The 20,315-nt window shown below is 41.0% G+C and overlaps 1 protein-coding gene across 2 annotated transcripts; it reads right to left on the bottom strand.

Annotated features, from left to right (window-relative positions):
* Positions 1-3,961: 3,961 nt before the first annotated feature.
* Positions 3,962-18,032, bottom strand: LOC126984220 (uncharacterized). Of its 2 annotated transcripts, none has more exons than XM_050837750.1 (7): positions 17,910-18,032; positions 15,738-15,911; positions 14,283-14,428; positions 13,372-13,462; positions 13,037-13,170; positions 10,329-10,448; positions 3,962-5,471 (listed from the first exon to the last, which is right to left on the bottom strand). In XM_050837750.1, exons 2-6 carry the CDS (start codon positions 15,891-15,893, stop codon positions 10,373-10,375), a joined length of 603 nt encoding a protein of 200 aa, XP_050693707.1. In that variant the 5' UTR covers positions 15,894-15,911; positions 17,910-18,032; the 3' UTR covers positions 3,962-5,471; positions 10,329-10,372. The 2 variants fall into 2 exon arrangements, with proteins under 2 accessions (XP_050693707.1, XP_050693706.1); XM_050837749.1 differs by lacking the exon at positions 3,962-5,471 and adding an exon at positions 8,363-9,611.
* Between the last annotated feature and the right edge of the window lie 2,283 nt (positions 18,033-20,315).

Genomic DNA, 20,315 nt, shown 5'->3' on the forward strand with positions numbered 1-20,315 from the left:
ACAACAGGGTTGCCAGACGTATAAGAATGGAGGTATAATACGATACATGGTGCACCGTGCAGTACATTACATTACATATCCACAAAGTCCAGGGCCATGATGTTCAAGGCCGCCCCCCCGGATGCCCAACTCCTCGCCTCATACAAGACGTCAGGCTGGCCTGGACCCCCGCCTACCAGTACTTAGGGGTGTAGCTCGACAAGGGCCTGTCCTTCATTAAGCAGGCCACATATCTGAGGGAGAGGACTCAAGCGAGGCTCAGCGTCATGAGGGCCATGACGAGATCGCACGCAGGCGCCACGTTCCCAGTCCTGCGTCTGTTCTACGTGCAGGCTGTGCGGACACTCATTGATTACAGTGCGCCCCGGCCTGTACTCATTGCGCTGTCCCCCACACAGCGGAAGAGGATCGAAGTCATCCAAAAAAAGGCCATGAGGACCATGCTCGGGGCGCCGGGCTGGGCCAGCACCTGTGTAATGCCTTGTGCCCCTGGCCAGCAGGGTCCAGCAGATCGTTAAATTTTAATTGCCTGCCGCGTGGCCAAGGTCCTCCACCAAGACAGGGAGTCGGTGGCACGAGTGGAGCTCTGCAGAGTCTTGCCACAAAGGCGGGGCCTGTTCACCGGCAAAACCTGGCTGTTGAAGGTGGCTGAGGCTGCCAGCCCCCTAACCCATCTTGACCACCTGCGGCGGGAGGGGCCTGACCATTCAGCCGCCGACTACGTCGCTCCACCTCCGTGGCAGCCCCCCACCGCCGAGATCATCATAAGAGACCTGCCTTCCAGCAAGGCGCTGTGCACACAGGGGGAACCCGTACAGCACGCGCTCATGCATATGGTGGTGGATCAGGCCAACGTGGGGAGCTGTGCCGTCTACTACACGGTCTACACCGACGGCTCAGTCGATCCAGCGTTGTCACCGGAATAGAGACGCTGTCGTGGAGGACGCCAGACCACTGCTCCACCTTGCAAACCGAGCTGCTGCTCATCAAGCATGCCCTGGAGCACGTCCTGCAGCACCGGGAGGGGCCTGTCGTGCTGCACACCGACTCCCGCTCCTCCCTGCAGGTCCTGCAGCAAAGGCGTCCACCAGCTGACAACGTGCGGCTCGTCACCACCATCCTAGGCCTCACCCAGAGCATCGCCGCACAGGGGCGGCACATCAAACTCAACTGGGTGCCCTGCCACGTGAGCCCGCGCGGGAACGAGGCAGCTGACGCGGCGGCCCGTGCAGCTACCAGCATGCCAGCCGTAACCAGCAATATCCTGCCCACCCTGCAGCAGGACAAAGTGCAGGCCAGACGCGCTGCCTCCAGCTCCGCAGAGGAACTGCACAGTGAGCTTGAGCGGTACTCGCGGCAGGGAGCCTGGTACGCCAGGATCACCGACCACCAGCCTCTTAATTCATCCCGGCCGGGTGCTGGCTAGGGCGGAACAGGTCATGCTGCACCGCCTTCGGCTTGGCTACCGCACGCTCCAGATGAGAAACGACTTCGTGGGCTGGCAGTGTGAGCACTGCGAACCAGTCGTCCCTCGTTCCCTGGTCCATACCTGCTGTGTGTGACAGCGAGACAGGGAGAGAGGCAGAGGTGGGCGGAGGTTGAGAGGCAGCCGGCGAATCAGCGAGGAGAGCGACGCGTGGCAGGAAAACCGTGCTACTTCTCATAAATATGCGGCCCTGACACTCCCCCAGCGGCGGGCCGTTGCCCGCTCATCGACATATTCGTATTAAATTGCACTATGTAAGATGTAAAAATAAATAAAGAAAAAGAGGGAGAGCAGAGCAATATGATTATAATAGTAGGCTATTGAAGGGACGCACGGATTGACTCCACCGTCACGGCCGGCTTATGTTCACAGGCGATTTTGACCCTATGTATGTTTTTACCTCGGGACGTCCCCTACACCATCAGAAGCAGAAAAGCATGCAGATTTAGGATCTGTGCTTATAAAAGTAATGCGACGAAAACCAGCTGAGTGCTAAGGAGTTAAAGGGAAATAAGTGCTAGAAAATGTGTACTCCCTACTTCATATAACTCTGATTTTCGTATGTGTATTCTTACATTATTGTTACAATTTTATGCTAGTGTAATGCAGAATTTTCTCAGGAAGATGATAGTGGTCTCAGTCTTTCTTAAAAATGGATGTTGGGGTCAGGAAACAGGGTGAGATTGAAGTGTGTGAAGTCATTAGTTTTGGATGAACTGGGCACACCCACAGCCCCAGGCCGGCTTCACTTGGAGGGCCTTGGCAAGCAGTCTAGTATGTAGTCTGGAGATTCGACAGTCGAAGGAGTTGATTTATGGTACAGCCGTAAGAGAGGATGACCAGAGTCAGTTAAGAAAGCAAGACCAACAGTGGGATGCCCCTTGTGAAACCCATACTGGTGATCAGATAGGTCAGAAATTAATAAATGCTAATAAATCTATTGTTAAAGATTGATTCAAAAGCTTTAGATAGACTGGAAAGTAAAGCTACTGGATGGTAGTTTGAGGGATTGGAACAGTCACCTTTCTTGGGCACAGGCTGTATGTAGGCATACTTTCAGCAGGAAGAAAAGCGAGGTAGATGTTGAAAGGCAAGTTACGTCCCGACTCCACCTGCTCCACAGGTCAAGCAAGGGGCCAAATGCCTATGGATCACCTCTGCCTAACGAAAATAAAGTACTTCAGACATGATGTACACAGCAAAAACAATGAGTCTGTAGAGCTAATGGCTTCTGTCCATTTCAGAAAGGATTGTTAATTTCATCTTCTGCTCTGCCCAGGTTGATATAATGCTTTAGAACGAATATAATGTAACATGCAGGTTAAACCAAGACTGTATGAAGGATTTTTTGCATGTCTAGGGCAGATGGGGAGGGGGGGGGGGGTTCACAACCATCCATCACCTGCTGCAGTGAAGCACAGAAAGCTACTTTCTTCTGCCCTGTGAAGAATTAAGTTAACTTCAATGAATCTTGGCTGGGTAGGCAGTGGCTGAGTGGTTAGCATGCGGGCCCCGCATTCATCACACCATGGACAACATCGATTCGAATCTCCATGTTACCACCTGAGATTTTTCAGTCACCGCCGAGTGGCCTAAGACCACCCATCAACTCGGACCCTAGAAGAAACCGTCCAAGTGAATCAAAAATGAGTTCCGGGGGGCAGCATGAGCCAAGCATAACTGGCGCCACTATAAAAATTGCCTGTGCCATGATGGGCTTGGGCCGACCACCAGGCCCCTGAAGAAAGCCTACCGGCACTATAGGCAGATGTAAAAAAAATATAAAAAATAAAAGAATTTATTGGACAAAACATTCACACTATTGTAGGTATGGGCCAAAGAGCTTTTCTCAGAAACAGAAATATCAATTATTGAGGATAACTTTTGTGACACTACAACCAATTCCATCATTGTGGATAGACAGACACACATGCACATAAACACACACAAACATTAAAAAAAAAAAATAAAAAAAAAATCTGCCTTTACATGAATTATACTCTTCTTTTAAATTTACCGGTCATCTGAGAACATAAACAACTCACTAATACAGCTAGTATATAAGGAAATAAAATGGATCTTGTAAAAAGACAAATTTTAAATCACCACATGATAGATCTGCAATATAGTAGGGAGTAAAGTCCAGTAACAAAGATGGAAACTAAAATGTTTTAAATCTCACAAGTAGACAACTTTACATCAATGAAGCTTCTGATGCATGCCAGTAATAGGTTTTGATTGTTTACATTCACATTGGTGCTATTTTTCTTGGATTTTCTATCAGCATGAGGCTGAAATTAATAGTTAATAATTAATAGTAAACAATCTGTAGGTAATGGGAAAAACTTGCAGAAAAAGTAGTGGATTGTGAGGTACGTTTGGTATAGTTATAGTTACCTAATTTGCTGGGAGAGAGGGAGGTCAGTGTACAACCCTTGCAAATAGCAGAGATCAACTGTAATAAAAACAATAACAGTAATAATAATAAGCTTTATTGATAACAGTGCAATGACAAAAACTTACAAATTTAGGTGCCTCGTTTAAAATGAGTGAATGAGTTTAAAATGTGTGGCTATAAGCATGATAATCCTGTAGAGAATGTTTGTGTGTGTGTTTGTGTGTGTGTGTGTGTGTGTGTGTGTGTGTGTGTGTGTGTGTGTGTGTGTGTGTGTGTGTGTGTGTGTGTGTGTGTGTGTGTGTGTGTGTGTGTAAAATTCATGCAGCAGAGACCCTAGCCACAACCTACGCTATGCCTCCAGCACCCATAAAGTAATATTCAGAGCCACACAGTACTTCCATGGAACCTCTAGGAGGCCTACAGCCACTCTAATAAGGCACACTTAACATTCTGCACTGACACCTGTATAAAGTCAGTTTGTGGAATGTTTTTCAGTGAGACAGCCTTGAGTGTGTGGGAGAACAATGTGGTGGGAAATTAGCGTCTTACTTTCCTGAAGATGAAGTACATGTGCAAGGACACTCACTTAGGGACGGAGGACAGGCAGTAAACTTTCGACAAAATAGGCACTGACATACATTCAGGCATGATAATGTGCACACACACACACACACTCTCTCTCACACACACACACACACACACACACACTCTCTCTCTCTCACCCACCCACCCACTCACACCCACACACACACAGTGGATTCATTACCTCTACTAATGATGACACAAACTTAATATCAATGAAGTCAAAATGGTGAAATACTCTCCCTACTCTAATTATTAGATATCTAAAATTATTTAAAGACTAGTTATGAAATTAGGCCTCAAAATAGTTTTTGGGTGAATAGTAGAATCTCTTGGCATGGAATGAAACTTATATTAGGAATCTCCATCAACAGGAATGAATGCTCACTTATGAAGTTACGTGCAGTGCTATGAGAAATCCCTTCTTCAATCACACACTGAACCAATGACTGAAGCTTTTCTGTCTTGCCAAAAGATAAACTTATCTTCTAAACATTTTGAAGCCTGTTATGTTAAAGCAATGGCAATTAATCAAGATCAAAAATAGTCACACAATTACATATGCACTTCTCTTTGTTATACTTCCTTGTTTCCTATACCCTGACACATACATTAATAGCTAATGCAACTAGAGTTCCATAAAACTCATCATCATAAGCTTTGTTTCCAATACGACGGTTGAGTTTTTCAATTCAATTATTTTCAGGGTAAAATTATCAGCCTAATTGAAAATAATTCAACTCCACAGAAACATGTGCAAAGAATTCTGCGAATATAAAAGGTGTGCCACGCATACACGAAAATATAAATGTATGCATGCACACATGCACTCATGTACTCACATACGCACACACGCACATAAACACACAGAGTATAAAAGAAAATCAATCAATAATCATTCCATTTGCCCACCAACTTAAGTTTCCTTTGTTTTCTTAAGCTAATATCATTACTCGGCCAGATCCTCTGTTTAAGTTCAGGTCCCACTTGCCTTAACAGCTGATCCTGAAAAGTGCAATTATTCACAACAGTGGAATGTATATCAGTATCCTCTCTACTCCAATAAGGAGTAAAACAACACTCACTCTTTGCAGCACATATGAGGGTGCTTCATACATATATAAAAATACATAAATATCAGTATCTACATAACAGAATTGAAATATTAAAATACTTTCCATTTATGATATATATTGTACATCATATTTTGAAACTATATATATATATATATATATATATATATATATATATATATATATATATATATATATATATATATATATATATATATATATATATATATATATATATATATATATATATATATATATATATATATATATATATAGTCACTTTAGTTTCACTTTAAAATAAAGTCACTTGTGGAATGGAAAGGAAATGCAAACTACATACAAGAAACTCTCACCATATAATGGACGGTTTTCCTGGAAAAGCTTCCAAGGTATATTTCTAAATGGCAAGTATGTTACTGTAGTGAAGTTTCAGTATCAATAGACTCCAGAATTTAAATAAACAAATTATACTTTGCAAAAAATTATGTGAATAAATGGACTCTTTAGAAGGAAAAAAAAATGCTTTGGCAACTTAGCAATATGCCACATCTATTTGCACAGTTGGGGTTTTAGTGGCTCTGTGGACACAGTGCTCAGCTCTTGATCAAAAGGTTGTAAGTTTAAACATGGCTCAAGGCAGCTTCTTTGGCAAGCGAGATAGCACTCTATTGTAACACTCGCAGAGCTATATGGTCTTGGATACCTAGCTCAGGAGGAGTTTTAATTTAATTACTTATTTTGTTGCACAGTACAACAAACAACATTTTGACTGTTATAAAATTCAAACTGCACCCTGGTGGTAAGGTGATCACAGATCTGAATCCTGGACCAGTTAGACAACTTGCTCTGGTCCTTTAACAATGTAAGCCATATTTTTAACAAGTTGAAGATATGCAGCCTTACTTTGTGACTAGCCTGACTTGCAGGTTTAGATAAAAAAAAGTTGCACTAAGGCATTTTTTTCTTAGTAATCTATAGCTCTGACACTTTGCTCTAGAAACTCCCCTTAAAAGGGGATGGACATGACAGAGTAGTTTCAGGGTACCTCTTTATACTCTCCTCCTTTGCAAAACTCATCCTCCTCCCTCCTTTCTCCTTCTTGTATTCTTTAATTCTATTAATCCACCTTAATGGCAGTCTTCTTCCCATCCTATTTGACTCATAAACCCTTTTCTCAAAATCACCATATTGAATCCTCAGCGTTTATCTCCATTTGTATAAACCTTCACCTATATACACCAACTCAAGGAGAGCAAATTACATGAAGTTGAATGATACAAGTCATTTACTTTGAACTTCTGGGTACCTCCCAAAGTGCTTATCTTCATTTTGAACCATGGAGAAGAGTTGTAACAGGAAAATGATTGAGATAAAAATTGTGGCAGAGGGTGTTAAAATAATAACTAGTTAGATGCAATCTTGGGATCATATGGTGAAGGTTTCCTGTGTTTAATTTTAAAGTCGGGTTCTTATGGGCCAAAAAAAAGCCTTTCGCTCCACCAGACATGATGCAAGTGTGGACATGGTCTTATCTTACGTAATTTAGGGCAATGATTTCAGAAATCACCCGTCCAAGCATCCTTCTCCTGTCAGTGATGCGCTATTCGACAATATATGCATGGATAGCCTTGGCCCACTAAAAAAATATAAAATGTTAAGCATTGTGCAGCATTGGCAACATTATTCAAGCTGGGGAGGAATCACAAGTGACCTGTGACATCAAGATCAATATCAAGACCAAGTGTAAACCATGTCATCGCAGTCCATTCCTTTTGCCATATGGCGATAGACAGTGAGTTTGAGGTTTCCTCATCTGAAGAAGACGTGGGAGCACTCTCAGACTCTGGTTCGGACAAGGATTGTGTGCCAGATGAGGAGGATATAGTCTATATTGAGCCGGCTTTGTAACACGAGATTCTACTGTCCTGAAAATTCTGAAAATCCCACACTTATACCCCATGAAATGGTGCTCTCTGGAATATTCTACACCTGTGTGCAACAAAAATGGGCTACCTGGCCTCTATCACTTGTCACATCCTCCATAAACCATCGATCACGTACAGGGGCCGTTTCCAGCCACACCATGGTAACACTTCGTGGAGTTCTCCTGTGAAAAGTAGGTTTTTTTCTTCTTTTTTCCACTTTTCCCATCACATGGAGCATTTAAAAGCAAAAAAAAAAAAAAAAAAAAACACATATATATATATATATATATATATATATATATATATATATATATATATATATATATATATATATATATATATATATATATATATATATATATATATATATATGTAGGGTACGCGGTGGGGTAGTGTGCGGGCTCCACATTCACTGCGTGATGGACGGCGCGTGTTCGAATCCCCTCGCTACCACCTGGGATTTTTCAGTCACCACCGAGTGGCCTAAGACTACCCACATGCTGTCCTGAAGACCACCCATTAACCCAGACTCTAAAGGAACTGTCCAAGTGAATCAAGAAGGAGTTCCGGGGGGCAACATGAGCCAAGAAAAGATGGCGCCACTATAGAAATTGCCTGCGCCATGACAGGCTGGGGCCGATTACAATCCAGGCCCCTCAAGAAAGCCTACCGGCGCTATAGGCTTACACGTAAAAAAATTAAAAATATATATATATATATATATATATATATATATATATATATATATATATATATATATATATAATTGTTATGAATATGTATATATGATTAAAATGCTACTTATATAACGCTTGTATGATTTTCCGTTAGAAATTGCATTTTTTTCCAATTAATGAAAAAAACATGTACATTAATATGTTCCGACAGAACAATAATATTCTTTTTTATTGATAGTGGCTGTGAATAACTTTCAAATGATACCAATATATAGACTGCATGACTTGCCGTTCAAAAGTTGTAACATTTTTTGCAAAAAATTAAATACATATACATTTATTGCCGAATAGTGCATCACTGACAAGAGAAAAATGCTTGGACGGGTTATTTTTTAAATCAGCGGCCAAAATTACATAAGATTAGGCCATGTCCACACTTGCATCACGCCTGGTGGAGCGAATGTCCCGTAAGAACCCTACTATTACATAAAGATGCATTTTTGAATGCTGTAATAAAAGAATGAGTGCTAAATCAGTTGTGCAAAAGAATACCAACACACTTGTAACCCTCATGAATGAAACACGAGCAATACTACTCTCCATAAACACAATGAAGATTCTCTGCATCAAGAACCTGAGCATCACGGATGTCTGCTGAGCATGTAATGTCTCATGGGACCTGCTGACCCTGTTGCAATGCTTGCCTAAACAACAAACAAATGCAATGACAGCCATGGCATTTTTTTTAATGAAAACCACTTCAAGTAACAATCAAAACTTTTCACATTTAAAGTATATATATTTATGAAACATTCCACCAGTGGTAAACATTAATGCTCAGCTTTGGTACTAAGAACCTTAATTGCATAAATGTTGGAGAAGGCATTGTACCATATTATTTTCTTGTCATGGATGATGCTGGAGTCAGTACTGAGAGATTGCACTACCAACATGTCACAGGCACAGATCGACAAAAAAAAACTGGCCCAGCTTTTGATCGACAGAAAAAAAAAAAAAAAAAAAAAAAAAAAGGCCCAGCTTTTATCTTGACAGCAGTTCCTGTGAAGTTCTGGTAATAAAAAATATATTGAAAATGTAATGGAATTGATAAATATACTGTAATACATTATAAATATAGGGTTCATATGATCTACCATGAACGTTCATACTTCTAAGTTTATGTTTCATACTGAATCGACATATGCATAACTAGTTCTGAGCATAATTCATAAACATTACCAACACTGCACATTTCCAACTTATAATAATAACGATAAAGCATGAGAAAAGTGTCGTGCATTTCTCTGAACAGAGAGGAAATGCATAGCATTCACAAAATTGGCTGAGAAGATGCCAAGCCTTGGTCTGAGATGAGGAATGTAGTGAAGGCCAGCAAATTCTCTTGCAGCATGGCAAAGAAGTCTTGTCCCCTGGCAGCCCTCCTCCGCAACAAGCTCACCATACAACGAGCTGGACATACAATACACAGGGTGAAATTGGGTTACTGTGAGGCGAACCAAAAGCTACATTGAAAAGTGTCATGCAAAAAACAATGAAGACATCATACCAATTTTATGCAAAGCCAAGGGTTGCCTCCAATGGGATGGCCTCTTTCTAAAACTAGAATTCCACTCCAATCCATCAGGCCCATAAGCCTACTGAGGATTGAGGCTAGAGGGGGCATAGAAAAGATCGCCCTTAAGAATTTTAATACCAGACAAAGTGGAATCAGAAGGGATATGAGTGGGAGGAATATGCCCTGAATCGTCCAGTGGAATTTTTAGAAGTTTGACCAAGGAGTTCAGCCTTAGAGAAAGATGTGACAGTTGTGCTGTGGGAAAGATCCATAAGTAAATTTGTTGGAGATATTTCTAGTTAGATAACAGAAGTCTCCAGAAAAATTAGAGAAGGTAAGATTATGATATTTTCTATTGATGGAAGAATTTTTGGTAAGTCGGAGAATAGATTTGGCACGATTTCGGGCAAAATCGTAAAAATCATGATTAGCAGGAGTGCGAAGGCTCCAGAACCTTTTGTGAGCTGCCTCTCTATCTTTGACAGCACAAGAGCAAGCATGACTGAACCAATGCTATTTTTGCAACTATACCATATTACTCGATTTTCCTTCTCTCCTTTCTTTCTATCTTGTAGAAGTGTGTGAAAATCCATGTGCACAAGCTATCTTACCCAAGGCGAGGGGGTGGTGTTAGGCACTGAGGGGACGGGAGAGTCTAGCACTCCTCATGGGGCTTGAGAGGAGTCAGCACAATGCGGGGGTCCTCCTCCAGAATACGTTCTGTGTCCTCTCTGAAATATGAAATTTCAGGCATATCATCCAATAACTTTCATACTGTACCCATAAACTGAGCCCTTAATCCCAAGGTCACAAGTGTCAATTTAAAAGTGAAAAAACTCATTTTACTCACTTATTAGTTTTGGCCTGTAAAATAAATTTAACACCTCCAGCTACACCTCCATGTGACATTAGCCTTGTTGCTGTATACTCTATTTTGACCATGGTGGGGTTCTTGTGACCTTTTGATTCTAGAGGACTTAATTATCAAATAACTTCAACATAAACATGCTCATAAATGACCACCACCCACATCGGTAACCAAAGTCCTTCCTTACTATACATATTCAAAATGAACACTTGACTTCTTTCATTGAACAAGTCAACCATGTGTCCATTTAAAACCAACAGTAGTCAGCCACTGCAGTATTTTAGTTACCCTCAACCAGTCTCCAATCCTTACCCCCAATCACCCCACCTTATAGGTGGTATACACCAGCTTTTGGGCAGCAACATGGATGACAAACACATTATTTATGTTGTCAAGGCAGCTTCCTATGTCTTCATGTGTTACACAAATTTAATTCTGTGGGCCCTCCATTCCTGAGCCTCTCTCCAGTTACAAGATCTTCAGCCTACCCAAACTCATTTTCACATCCCTTAACTGGTCTAGCAGCCAGACAGCCAAACAACTGCAACACATGGAACATGTACTAAAGGGTACTCTTAAAACACTTTTCAGTCAGTTGTACACTAGTTGCCTGCCATCCTCCAAACCAGTCTAGCCACCCTTATGGCATTTGTTTTTGGCACCACTAATTTACCCAAATAGTTTGAAATTCATACTCATGTAATGACTAAGATATACTTTACACTCCTTGACGAAGTTTTTAGAGGTGCAATTTTTTAACAAAATTTTGTTAGTTTCATTATTTTAAGATCTAAGTAAAGGGCGACAAGTCTCAGGTCTCCCTGATGACAGGCGCCACCGCCCGGGAGTAACTCATGTACATCACTCTTCAGACCCAAATACTCAAAGTGCACACTGTTGGCAGTAGAAAGATGGAGGAATTCAACGATTTGTTCCAAAGGGGATGACTACAGATCACCTGTGCTTTATCCTTTGTATATGCCCCTTATCCAGCGGCAGACGAATTCTCTGTGGCAAGAGTTATGTTTATAGTTCGCATGTATGAGTTCTGAGCCAACTCTAATTTTCTCCCTGTTTTAGCTTGATGTCAATTATAATATTCCAAAATTATATATTTCCTCGCCCGCACATGATGATTATGTTAAGAGATGGTACAAGAAACGCACAAACATATGAAAAAAATAGCTCTGCTCCGGGATTAAAATCATAGCCACGAATTAGAGTCGGACAACGCTGCCTAGGGGTCAAAAAGATGCGAAATGTCATCAGAGAAGGCAGCATCTTCCCTTCTTTCCCTTGCCTTATGGCATTTTCAGGTTGTTTTTAATGTGAAATGACAAGAAAATAAATATTTCTTTATACAACACCAACTTTCTGGGTCTCAAAGAGCATTATATTCTATATTTTAATCTTCAAAACATTCCTACGGGAACTCGACTGGTGTGGTGGTGTGTGGTACTACTTGCTGATTGGCCGATGAAAAGTGTTTGCGATCGTTGGCTGGCAAGAGCATTTTGGGCAAACATATCCCGTAGCATGTTTGACCCCGTTCTCGTCTGTATGCCGTCGTTTGAGTTGACGGTGACACTACTGAAAACGCCTATAAGGAAGTGTAAAATTTCAAACTTGAATCTACTTCAATGTTTGTTGAACACATATATAAAGTAAGAATGTTAAAAGATAAGCGCAAAATGGAAAAAAACAGGCACTTGTAAATATCGAATAATAACCTAACTTTTTAATATATTGTTAATATAATCCAAATATTGTTTGTGTTTATCAATCAAACAAAGTTAAACAGTTTTACAAAGAAGGTCTTGTGGGTTAGTTTAGTTAGCTATCAGATAGTTTAGATAGCTAGCGGGTAGTCTACTTCACTAAAGGCAACTGAGTCAGTTAGGCGGGTCCCTCCACTCTGCCAAGGTGCTCTATGTATCCACAACTGCCTGTACTCGTTTTCACTAGAATAGAATCTATTTAAGAGACTTGTGTGTTTCCGTCATCCCTCAAGTCATACACAGACCCTACAGGTCTGTCTTACCTTAATGATTCCTGTCTACTAAGGAAACGTAGCGTGTCTTACGTGTGTTGTCAGGTTAGGTGTACAATCGTCCACTAGTTTGTTTAGGTACAAGCATTAAGTCACTTAATTTTCTTCCTGACTGATGTCATTTTATATGAAGTAGTGGTAAGTACTACCGTTATACACTTACTTTAGAAAAGAGTTGCCGTTGTTGCTGTAAAAGCGATCGTGACCTTGTTAACGTTTGCGGAGAGGTTTGCAGTTTAATATAAGTGCCATTGCTGCATTAAAACTTCAATAGCCAATGACCCAAAGCTGAACCTTGACCTTATAAGATGCAGGGTGATTTTCAGGGACATTTTTTTGGAAAAAAAAGGGCACCTTATAAGCTGTCAAATATGGTATACAGTAATGCAAGAAATACTCACCCAAGGTCAACCTTCTCCTCCATGAGTCTCTGTTCCTCTGACACATCCGTGTAAGGTGGTGGAGGAGTGTTGCCCACACCAGGCTGGGTGGGGGGGCAGTACTGGGCTGACACTGGCTCCCCTGCCATTACCAACTGAAGAACAGATTTATATTTTATCTACTTCCATAGTTTTCAAGAAAATTATATGGTATACATATGCAAATGACAGCCGTGGCTGTGCTCCTTGAAACGTAAGGCAACAGACAGTCAAAATGCACATGAAGTCAGAAATAATCCTAAATTTATTCATAACAGATAAATTCATCCAATACCAAGAAAAAAAGATGAACATACCTGCCCATTAACCATCATCTGGTTCTCATGTAAGCGTTTCCTGATGAGAGCAATCTTGCCCGGACAACATGGAACATAATACCCCATGTTCCTGTGTGAGGAGGCAGCTGTTAAAACCATATAAGAACAGAGCATGTCTTATATAAAGCTCCAATCAACCCTAATCAGCCATGATATAATGTCAAGGCAGTTACGTTTACATAAAGGCTACTTTGTAAGTATTCATTCCTTTAAATATTAACTTGCTTGAAGGCAATGATTAAATGCTGCATTTCAGGGACCATCAAGTACAGTACAAATGAAATTTACTCAAAGGAGCCGTTATCAATAACTCCCGTCAGTCGTCACATGCAAAATTATACATAGTTTTATGTAACGACTGCCTCAGTATTTCAGTATTACTATCGTTAACCAAGTGGTATGGAAGGCTTGTAAGTCAGACAAGTATCTGGACCACTAAGAATATTCAAGAACATATTTATCTTCAGGAGAAAACACTAACAAAAGGGTATGAATATGTGAAAATCACCTTGGGAATCTAGCTGGTCTCGCAGGATTCAAAAGTTACTTTCTTCTTAAGAACACCATATTGCAGAAAAATTTTCCTCTTTCCTGGAGCCCTCAATCAGACCCAATTCCCTATAACTTGAAATAATGATAAACATTCTCTAATGGAAGCCAAAAATATCTGTCATAGCACCGTATCAACCTCTACTCCAGTCACTTGCCATTTTCACAAAGGACTTTCAAAGCAGCTGTTATGAAGAGAGCAATACTGTCTAAACAGGGTCCTCTACATACAGCATCACTGAAAGTCCCCCTATTTTTTTGTCTCTTGCTTAGCAATTTCCTGACTTATTCCATAAGGCTATTGCACTTTCCCTAACCCTTCTCAACAGCCCACAACTGACCTCATGTAGAATATGATGGCCAGAATTGCCGCCACCTCCATTAATACCCCAAGGCACAGGATGATGATATAGGCAGTACTGTTCACCTCCTTTAGAGACCCCACCTCCAGGGACTGGTACGAGGTGGCCCCCACGATGATCATTACCTGACAAAGAGACTTGCATTATGCAAAATACTGCTTATAGGAGAGCAATGAGTGACATCTATAATAATAATAAAATACAGAGGCATCAGAGCCATTGCTTGAATATGTTACATACCTTATTTCCTGCCATATAAGACACACCAGCATATAAGACGCACCTATAACTTGGCAAGATATATTTAGAAAAAAAAAAATCCACATTTTCCGTGAACTAATGTGTATGAAGTATTATATGTGGCCATATTACTTACAATTATGACTATGATACTGTATGCTGCTTTATGCCCTTCTCTGTGTTCAATGTGTTCCACTGTTGGTTGAAGAATTACAGTGCTCTTACCACAATATTGTTCCGTGTAATAGCCGCTTTAACCATCACCGCCAAGGTACCCGGCACACTGGTGACTGGTGTGCCACGACGGTGTTGTGTGTTGTTTCGTGTTCACACCGCACCTTGGCTCCCACGTGTGGTGCATCTTCTTCTTGTGACCTGTATGGTCATGTACTCCTCTTCTCTTCTGTTTATTCACACTTTCCTTTTCTATTGTATCACACTGTTCATTATTTAATTAAATCAATCATAATTTGTACCTTCGGCATATACTGCGCAGGGGTAACTTTTTGGCATTTTCCGAGTGAAGAAAAGTGCGCATTACATGCCCCAAAACACGGTATATATCATTCTGGGGACATCTGGGAACTATTGTGTCAAATGGAGGTGTTTTGGGTGTTGGTTTCATACCAGTAACAATAACCCCAAGGCCTACCAAAACCTAACCATCGGCATATAAGACGCAGGGTGATAATTCAAATCTTCTTTTTTGAAAAAAGTGCGTTTATATGGCGGGAAATACAGTATATACAAACTTACATGAAATGCTTATTAGCCATTCTTCTTGCAGTAGTGGGGAACTAAGAAGTAGGAACTGTAAGAACTAAGCAAAAGGTAGAATCTAGAGCAAATTTTGGTTTGCCCACCTACGTGCAGTGTATAAAGGTTGTGTAAAGAAGTACTTGCAGTTTTGGCCATTTATGGGGATGTAAAGAACATAACCTCCACAAAAAATGGGGAAACACTGTAGTTTGGTATGAACAGTTAAAGACTTTCTCTTTAAAAGAGCATTCTGAACTATGCTCTGGTGTTAAATGAGACACAATGAGGAAATAGACTATGAGGACATGGGAGGGTCTTCAACAGGTTTGCAGCCCCCTCATCCTCCATACATACTTCACTGAGTGGCTTTCACCATTTGCTGCAGGTGTCTGGGTGCCTAAGCCTTAGAACAAAAAACAAAAATTTAGTACTCACAAGCCCCATCACAGCAAACATGACAGAGATGACGAGCACCAGTGTTCGAGACCACATGCTTCCTGAGGAGCTCTGAGCAAGAAATGAGGGTACCCAGTTCTTGCCACGGTCATGGGCCAACGTGGTGGTGGTTGGCTGGTACACTTGGTCTCTCATAGTGCTGTTCTCCACTCTCTGCAATAGGATATACAATTAGCAATGGTCAGTAGTGGGCAGAGTTCCACTGATCTGCTAACTGATAATTAGCGGAACTAACCTTTTTGCTAGCAAATTAGCGATTTAGCTAATTTTTCTCCATAATTAAAATAAAAATAAAAAGTTATTTGCATAACATTTAAATACTATTTCCTCTTTCTTTTGACCTAGAGAATCAGCAAAGGTGAAAGTCAGGTAATTATGGAGAATCACTATTGTTTGTCACAAATATAAATCCTGCTTGGGTAGGTCCGAGCCTGTCCACAGCGCTGCCACATCACCCCCCAATAAATCATTCTCGTTCACCTATTTCAACTTAGACATGTCCTCAGCAAATGAATCTCATTGAATAAAATTTTAAGAAAATCATCTGTATAAGTCGTCTGTGAAATCAGATTATGATTTGGGCTGACTGTTTGGCTGGAATTCCATGATTCTCAAAAAATTCCAACTTCTGGTTCCCACTCCTTTGAACACTCCTGTGAACAAGATATTGGTTAATCTGCATTCTAGAACATCAGGTAAATCAGTGGAGGTGTCAAGAGTACACTCAGCATGCACACGATGAGCAGAAACTAAGGGAAGACCGCCAAAACAGACTGGCAGTGGTTAGTCCAAGACACTCTGAAGGTCCCCAAGGAATTATGGTCTTAACCCCTTCACTACAGTCGGGCCCAAACTGCGCCCTGTGCCGTATCCGGGATTGCCACGCGCGCCAAATTTCAAATGTCGCTATTGAATATAACGAAGTTTTCAGCCATAAACTCAACATAATCATCATGTATCATATATGAAAACATGCAAAATTAGATGGTGCACATAAAGAAACTCACTACAGCCAGGCCAAAACAGCACCCTGCGCCGTATCCGAAATCGCCGGGCACGTCAAATTTCAAATGTCGCTATTGAATATAACAAGTTTTCAGCCATAAACTCAACACAATTATCATGTATTATATATGAAAACATGCAGAATTAAATGCTGCACATAGAGAAATATAAATTAATTGATAATTTTGAGATGTAAGCATAAATATAGATAAAATAACTCGTATATTGGCTAAAGCGAGCCAGGACACAGTATGCGTGTCCACACCACGCTAACCGGATCGTTGGCAACACTGCACTTGCGTTACTCATCATGTCAGCCCTAGCTCAGTGTGTGACGAGCCGTCAGGAGGGGGTGCTATTAGTTGCGCTTCAGTTACGTAACTTATTATTCTAATTTCAACATATTTTTTAGATCATTTCCGATGCTCAATAGATTAATCTGAATACAATGAAGTATAAACAATATAGAATATATGTCCATTGTGCTTCACAGACCACACCTACTAATCCTACATATTAACCCATGACAGGTGTGTGGAGGGTAGAGATAGTCATATAACAGGTGTGTGGAGGGTAGTCATATAATAGGTGTGGAGGGTAGTCAAATAACAGGTGTGTGGAGGGTAGTCAAATAACAGGTGTGTGGAGGGTAGAGATAGTCATATAACAGGTGTGTGGAGGGTAGTCAAATAACAGGTGTGTGGAGGGTAGTCATATAATAGGTGTGGAGGGTAGTCAAATAACAGGTGTGTGGAGGGTAGTCATATAACAGGTGTGGAGGGTAGAGGTAGTCATATAACAGGTGTGTGGACAGTGGAGGGTACATTCAGACAAGGCAGTTGGTGCATAGACTACAAAGTTGGTGCATTCGGTCTGTGGCTAGATTCACAAAGGCTTAGTGGGTAGTTCTGGTCCCTTAGTGCGTAGTTTTGCGAACATTGCGCTACATAAAGCCCGCGCGGTAAAGCCTTCAGGAGACGGTGCACACGTCCAACCTCCTCCCCAAGTAGTAGGAAGAGATGTGCCACTACCAATGAGGCGCCCAGTGCTTCCCACGTGGCCCACAGCGGCACTGGACGAAGCCTCTACTGAAGAACTATTTAACTCTGATTCCTAAGGCCAGGTGAGGGCATTGGCTAGGCTCACGTGTGGGGTGGAGCGCAGGGAGGAGCAGGTGTGGCGACAAAGGCGTCAAGTGAGTCACCTCTGTTTACACGCCGCAGCGCCGCCACCGACGCCCGAGGGAACTACTGATAGGCTCTTCCTCTTCTTTTGACCTGTAGAGCTTTGTACAGTCTTAATTCTTTATATTCTTCTTTTGACCTGGAGAGCTTTGTACAGTCTTAATTCTTTATATTCTTCTTTTGACCTGGAGAGCTTTGTACAGTCTTAATTCTTTATATTCTTCTTTTGACCTGGAGAGCTTTGTACAGTCTTAATTCTTTATATTCTTCTTTTGACCTGGAGAGCTTTGTACAGTCTTAATTCTTTATATTCTTCTTTTGACCTGGAGAGCTTTGTACAGTCTTAATTCTTTATATTCTTCTTTTGACCTGTAGAGCTTTGTACAGTCTTAATTCTTTATATTCTTCTTTTGACCTGGAGAGCTTTGTATAGGTCTTCTTTTTGTCTCGCTTCTTTTGACCTGTAGCAGGGCCTGAAAGCTCATCAACGGTAAACGGTATCGCTCTGTACAGGGGTCTTCTAAATATATCTCTTGTATCGCTTTGTATAAGTTTTCTTTTATATCTCTCTTCTTTTGACCTGTAGCGTTTTGTACAGGTCTTCTTTATGTCTCTTCTTTTGACCTGTATCGCTTTGTATAAGTTTTCTTTTATATCTCTCTTCTTTTGACCTGTAGCGTTTTGTACAGGTCTTCTTTATGTCTCTTCTTTTGACCTGTATCGCTTTGTACAGGTCTTCTATATGTCTCTCTTCTTTTGACCTGTAGCGCTTTGTACAGGTCTTTATGTCTCTTCTTTTGGCCTGCATCGCTCTGTACAGGTCTTCTTTATGTCTCTGTTCTTTTGACTGTAGCGCTTTGTATAGGTCATTATGTCTCTTGACCTGTAGCACTTTGTACAGGTCTTCTTTATATCTCTCTTCTTTTGACCTGTAGCACTTTGTACAGGTCTTCTTTATATATATCTCTTCTTTTGACCTGTAGCGCTTTGAACAGGTCTTCTTTACATCTCTGAAACTTCATAATCAATTTGAGACCTGAGTGTAGAATTCCTGTATTGGCTATTTATTTTCTGGGAATTTTCAAGCAACTGGATTGCCTGAGGGGCATGACATCCAAAAATAGATCTAGCTTCCTTGTATAATTTCGAGGCTGCTCCCCTATTACGTCTTGAAACAGTTGGTGGTTTAGTTTTCCATGGTGGCTCCATTGTGGGAAAGCATTTATGTGGTATATGTTCTAATGTGGCATTGGTTATAGTCTTAGTAAACTCAACGTACATCTCCTCAACTGACAGATGTGCAAATAATAAATCCCAGTCAATAATTCCCAGCCAATCATTAATTGCCCAGAAACTACCCATGTGCCACTCCAATCTATGTTTATTATATGGTCTCTTCACTAAATTCTGGAAAATATAGCTAAAGCAAACAGGTGAGTGACCACATTTTGGAAAGGGAGGCAACACTTCCACATTACCAATTCTATCTTCCTCGCTAGTTAGGACATTACCAAGAATGTTTCCAGAACTTAAATATGTTGGCTGCTTAATCCGTTGAGTCAGGCCTAAGAGGGTGAAACAGTCAAGAAATCTAAAGTCAGTGGGAGAAGACCTAGAATTATCCCCATCCCATTTCAAAGTTGGAAGAATAAAATCTCCCATCAAAATTATCTCCTTACTATTACAAAGACAAAATATCCCTAGTGAGATCATCATCCAGAGCTGTTGTGTTAGAAGGAGGGCGGTATACCATCATAATATGTACATTTAAGTCTCTCAAGTGAACAGCAATTACGTTAGGACAAATGTAATTGTGAACTGTTCATTTCAAAGAGTTAGAAACAAAAAGACACACACCATGCTTGTTGATTGTACTATTTGAATCACATCTGATACCCTTTAACTGATACATAAGAATCAGGTACATTATTGCCTAACCAGGTTTCACTTATATCAATAATATCCAAAGCTTTTTTTCTGATATAAGGTCCTTTACAAAATTAAGTTTATTATGCAAGCAATTTACATTGACATGGCCTATACTGAAACTAGTAAAGGACTTAGAGGACAATTTGATTATAAATTTGAGGACCGAGAGATCTGGCCCTGAGACTCGCCATGGTTATCTAATAGATTGTGTTTCACTTAAAACATCTCATGCCCAAAACCCATGTGAGCATGTACAAAAAAATATAAACCACAAAACAAGAGTGAAGCTAACCCAACGTAACGTCTGAGATGGAGGGTGAACGAGTCAGTCATGTCCACGAGGGTATACAAGCCGCCGAGGCTCACACCCCATTCCTGTTGCAAGCATAGTATCCGCTGTTCCTGTTTTCTTCTTTGCAGCACCATCCCTTTTAACCAT

Source organism: Eriocheir sinensis, chromosome 56, assembly GCF_024679095.1.
Source record: "Eriocheir sinensis breed Jianghai 21 chromosome 56, ASM2467909v1, whole genome shotgun sequence".
NCBI lineage: Eukaryota > Metazoa > Arthropoda > Malacostraca > Decapoda > Varunidae > Eriocheir > Eriocheir sinensis.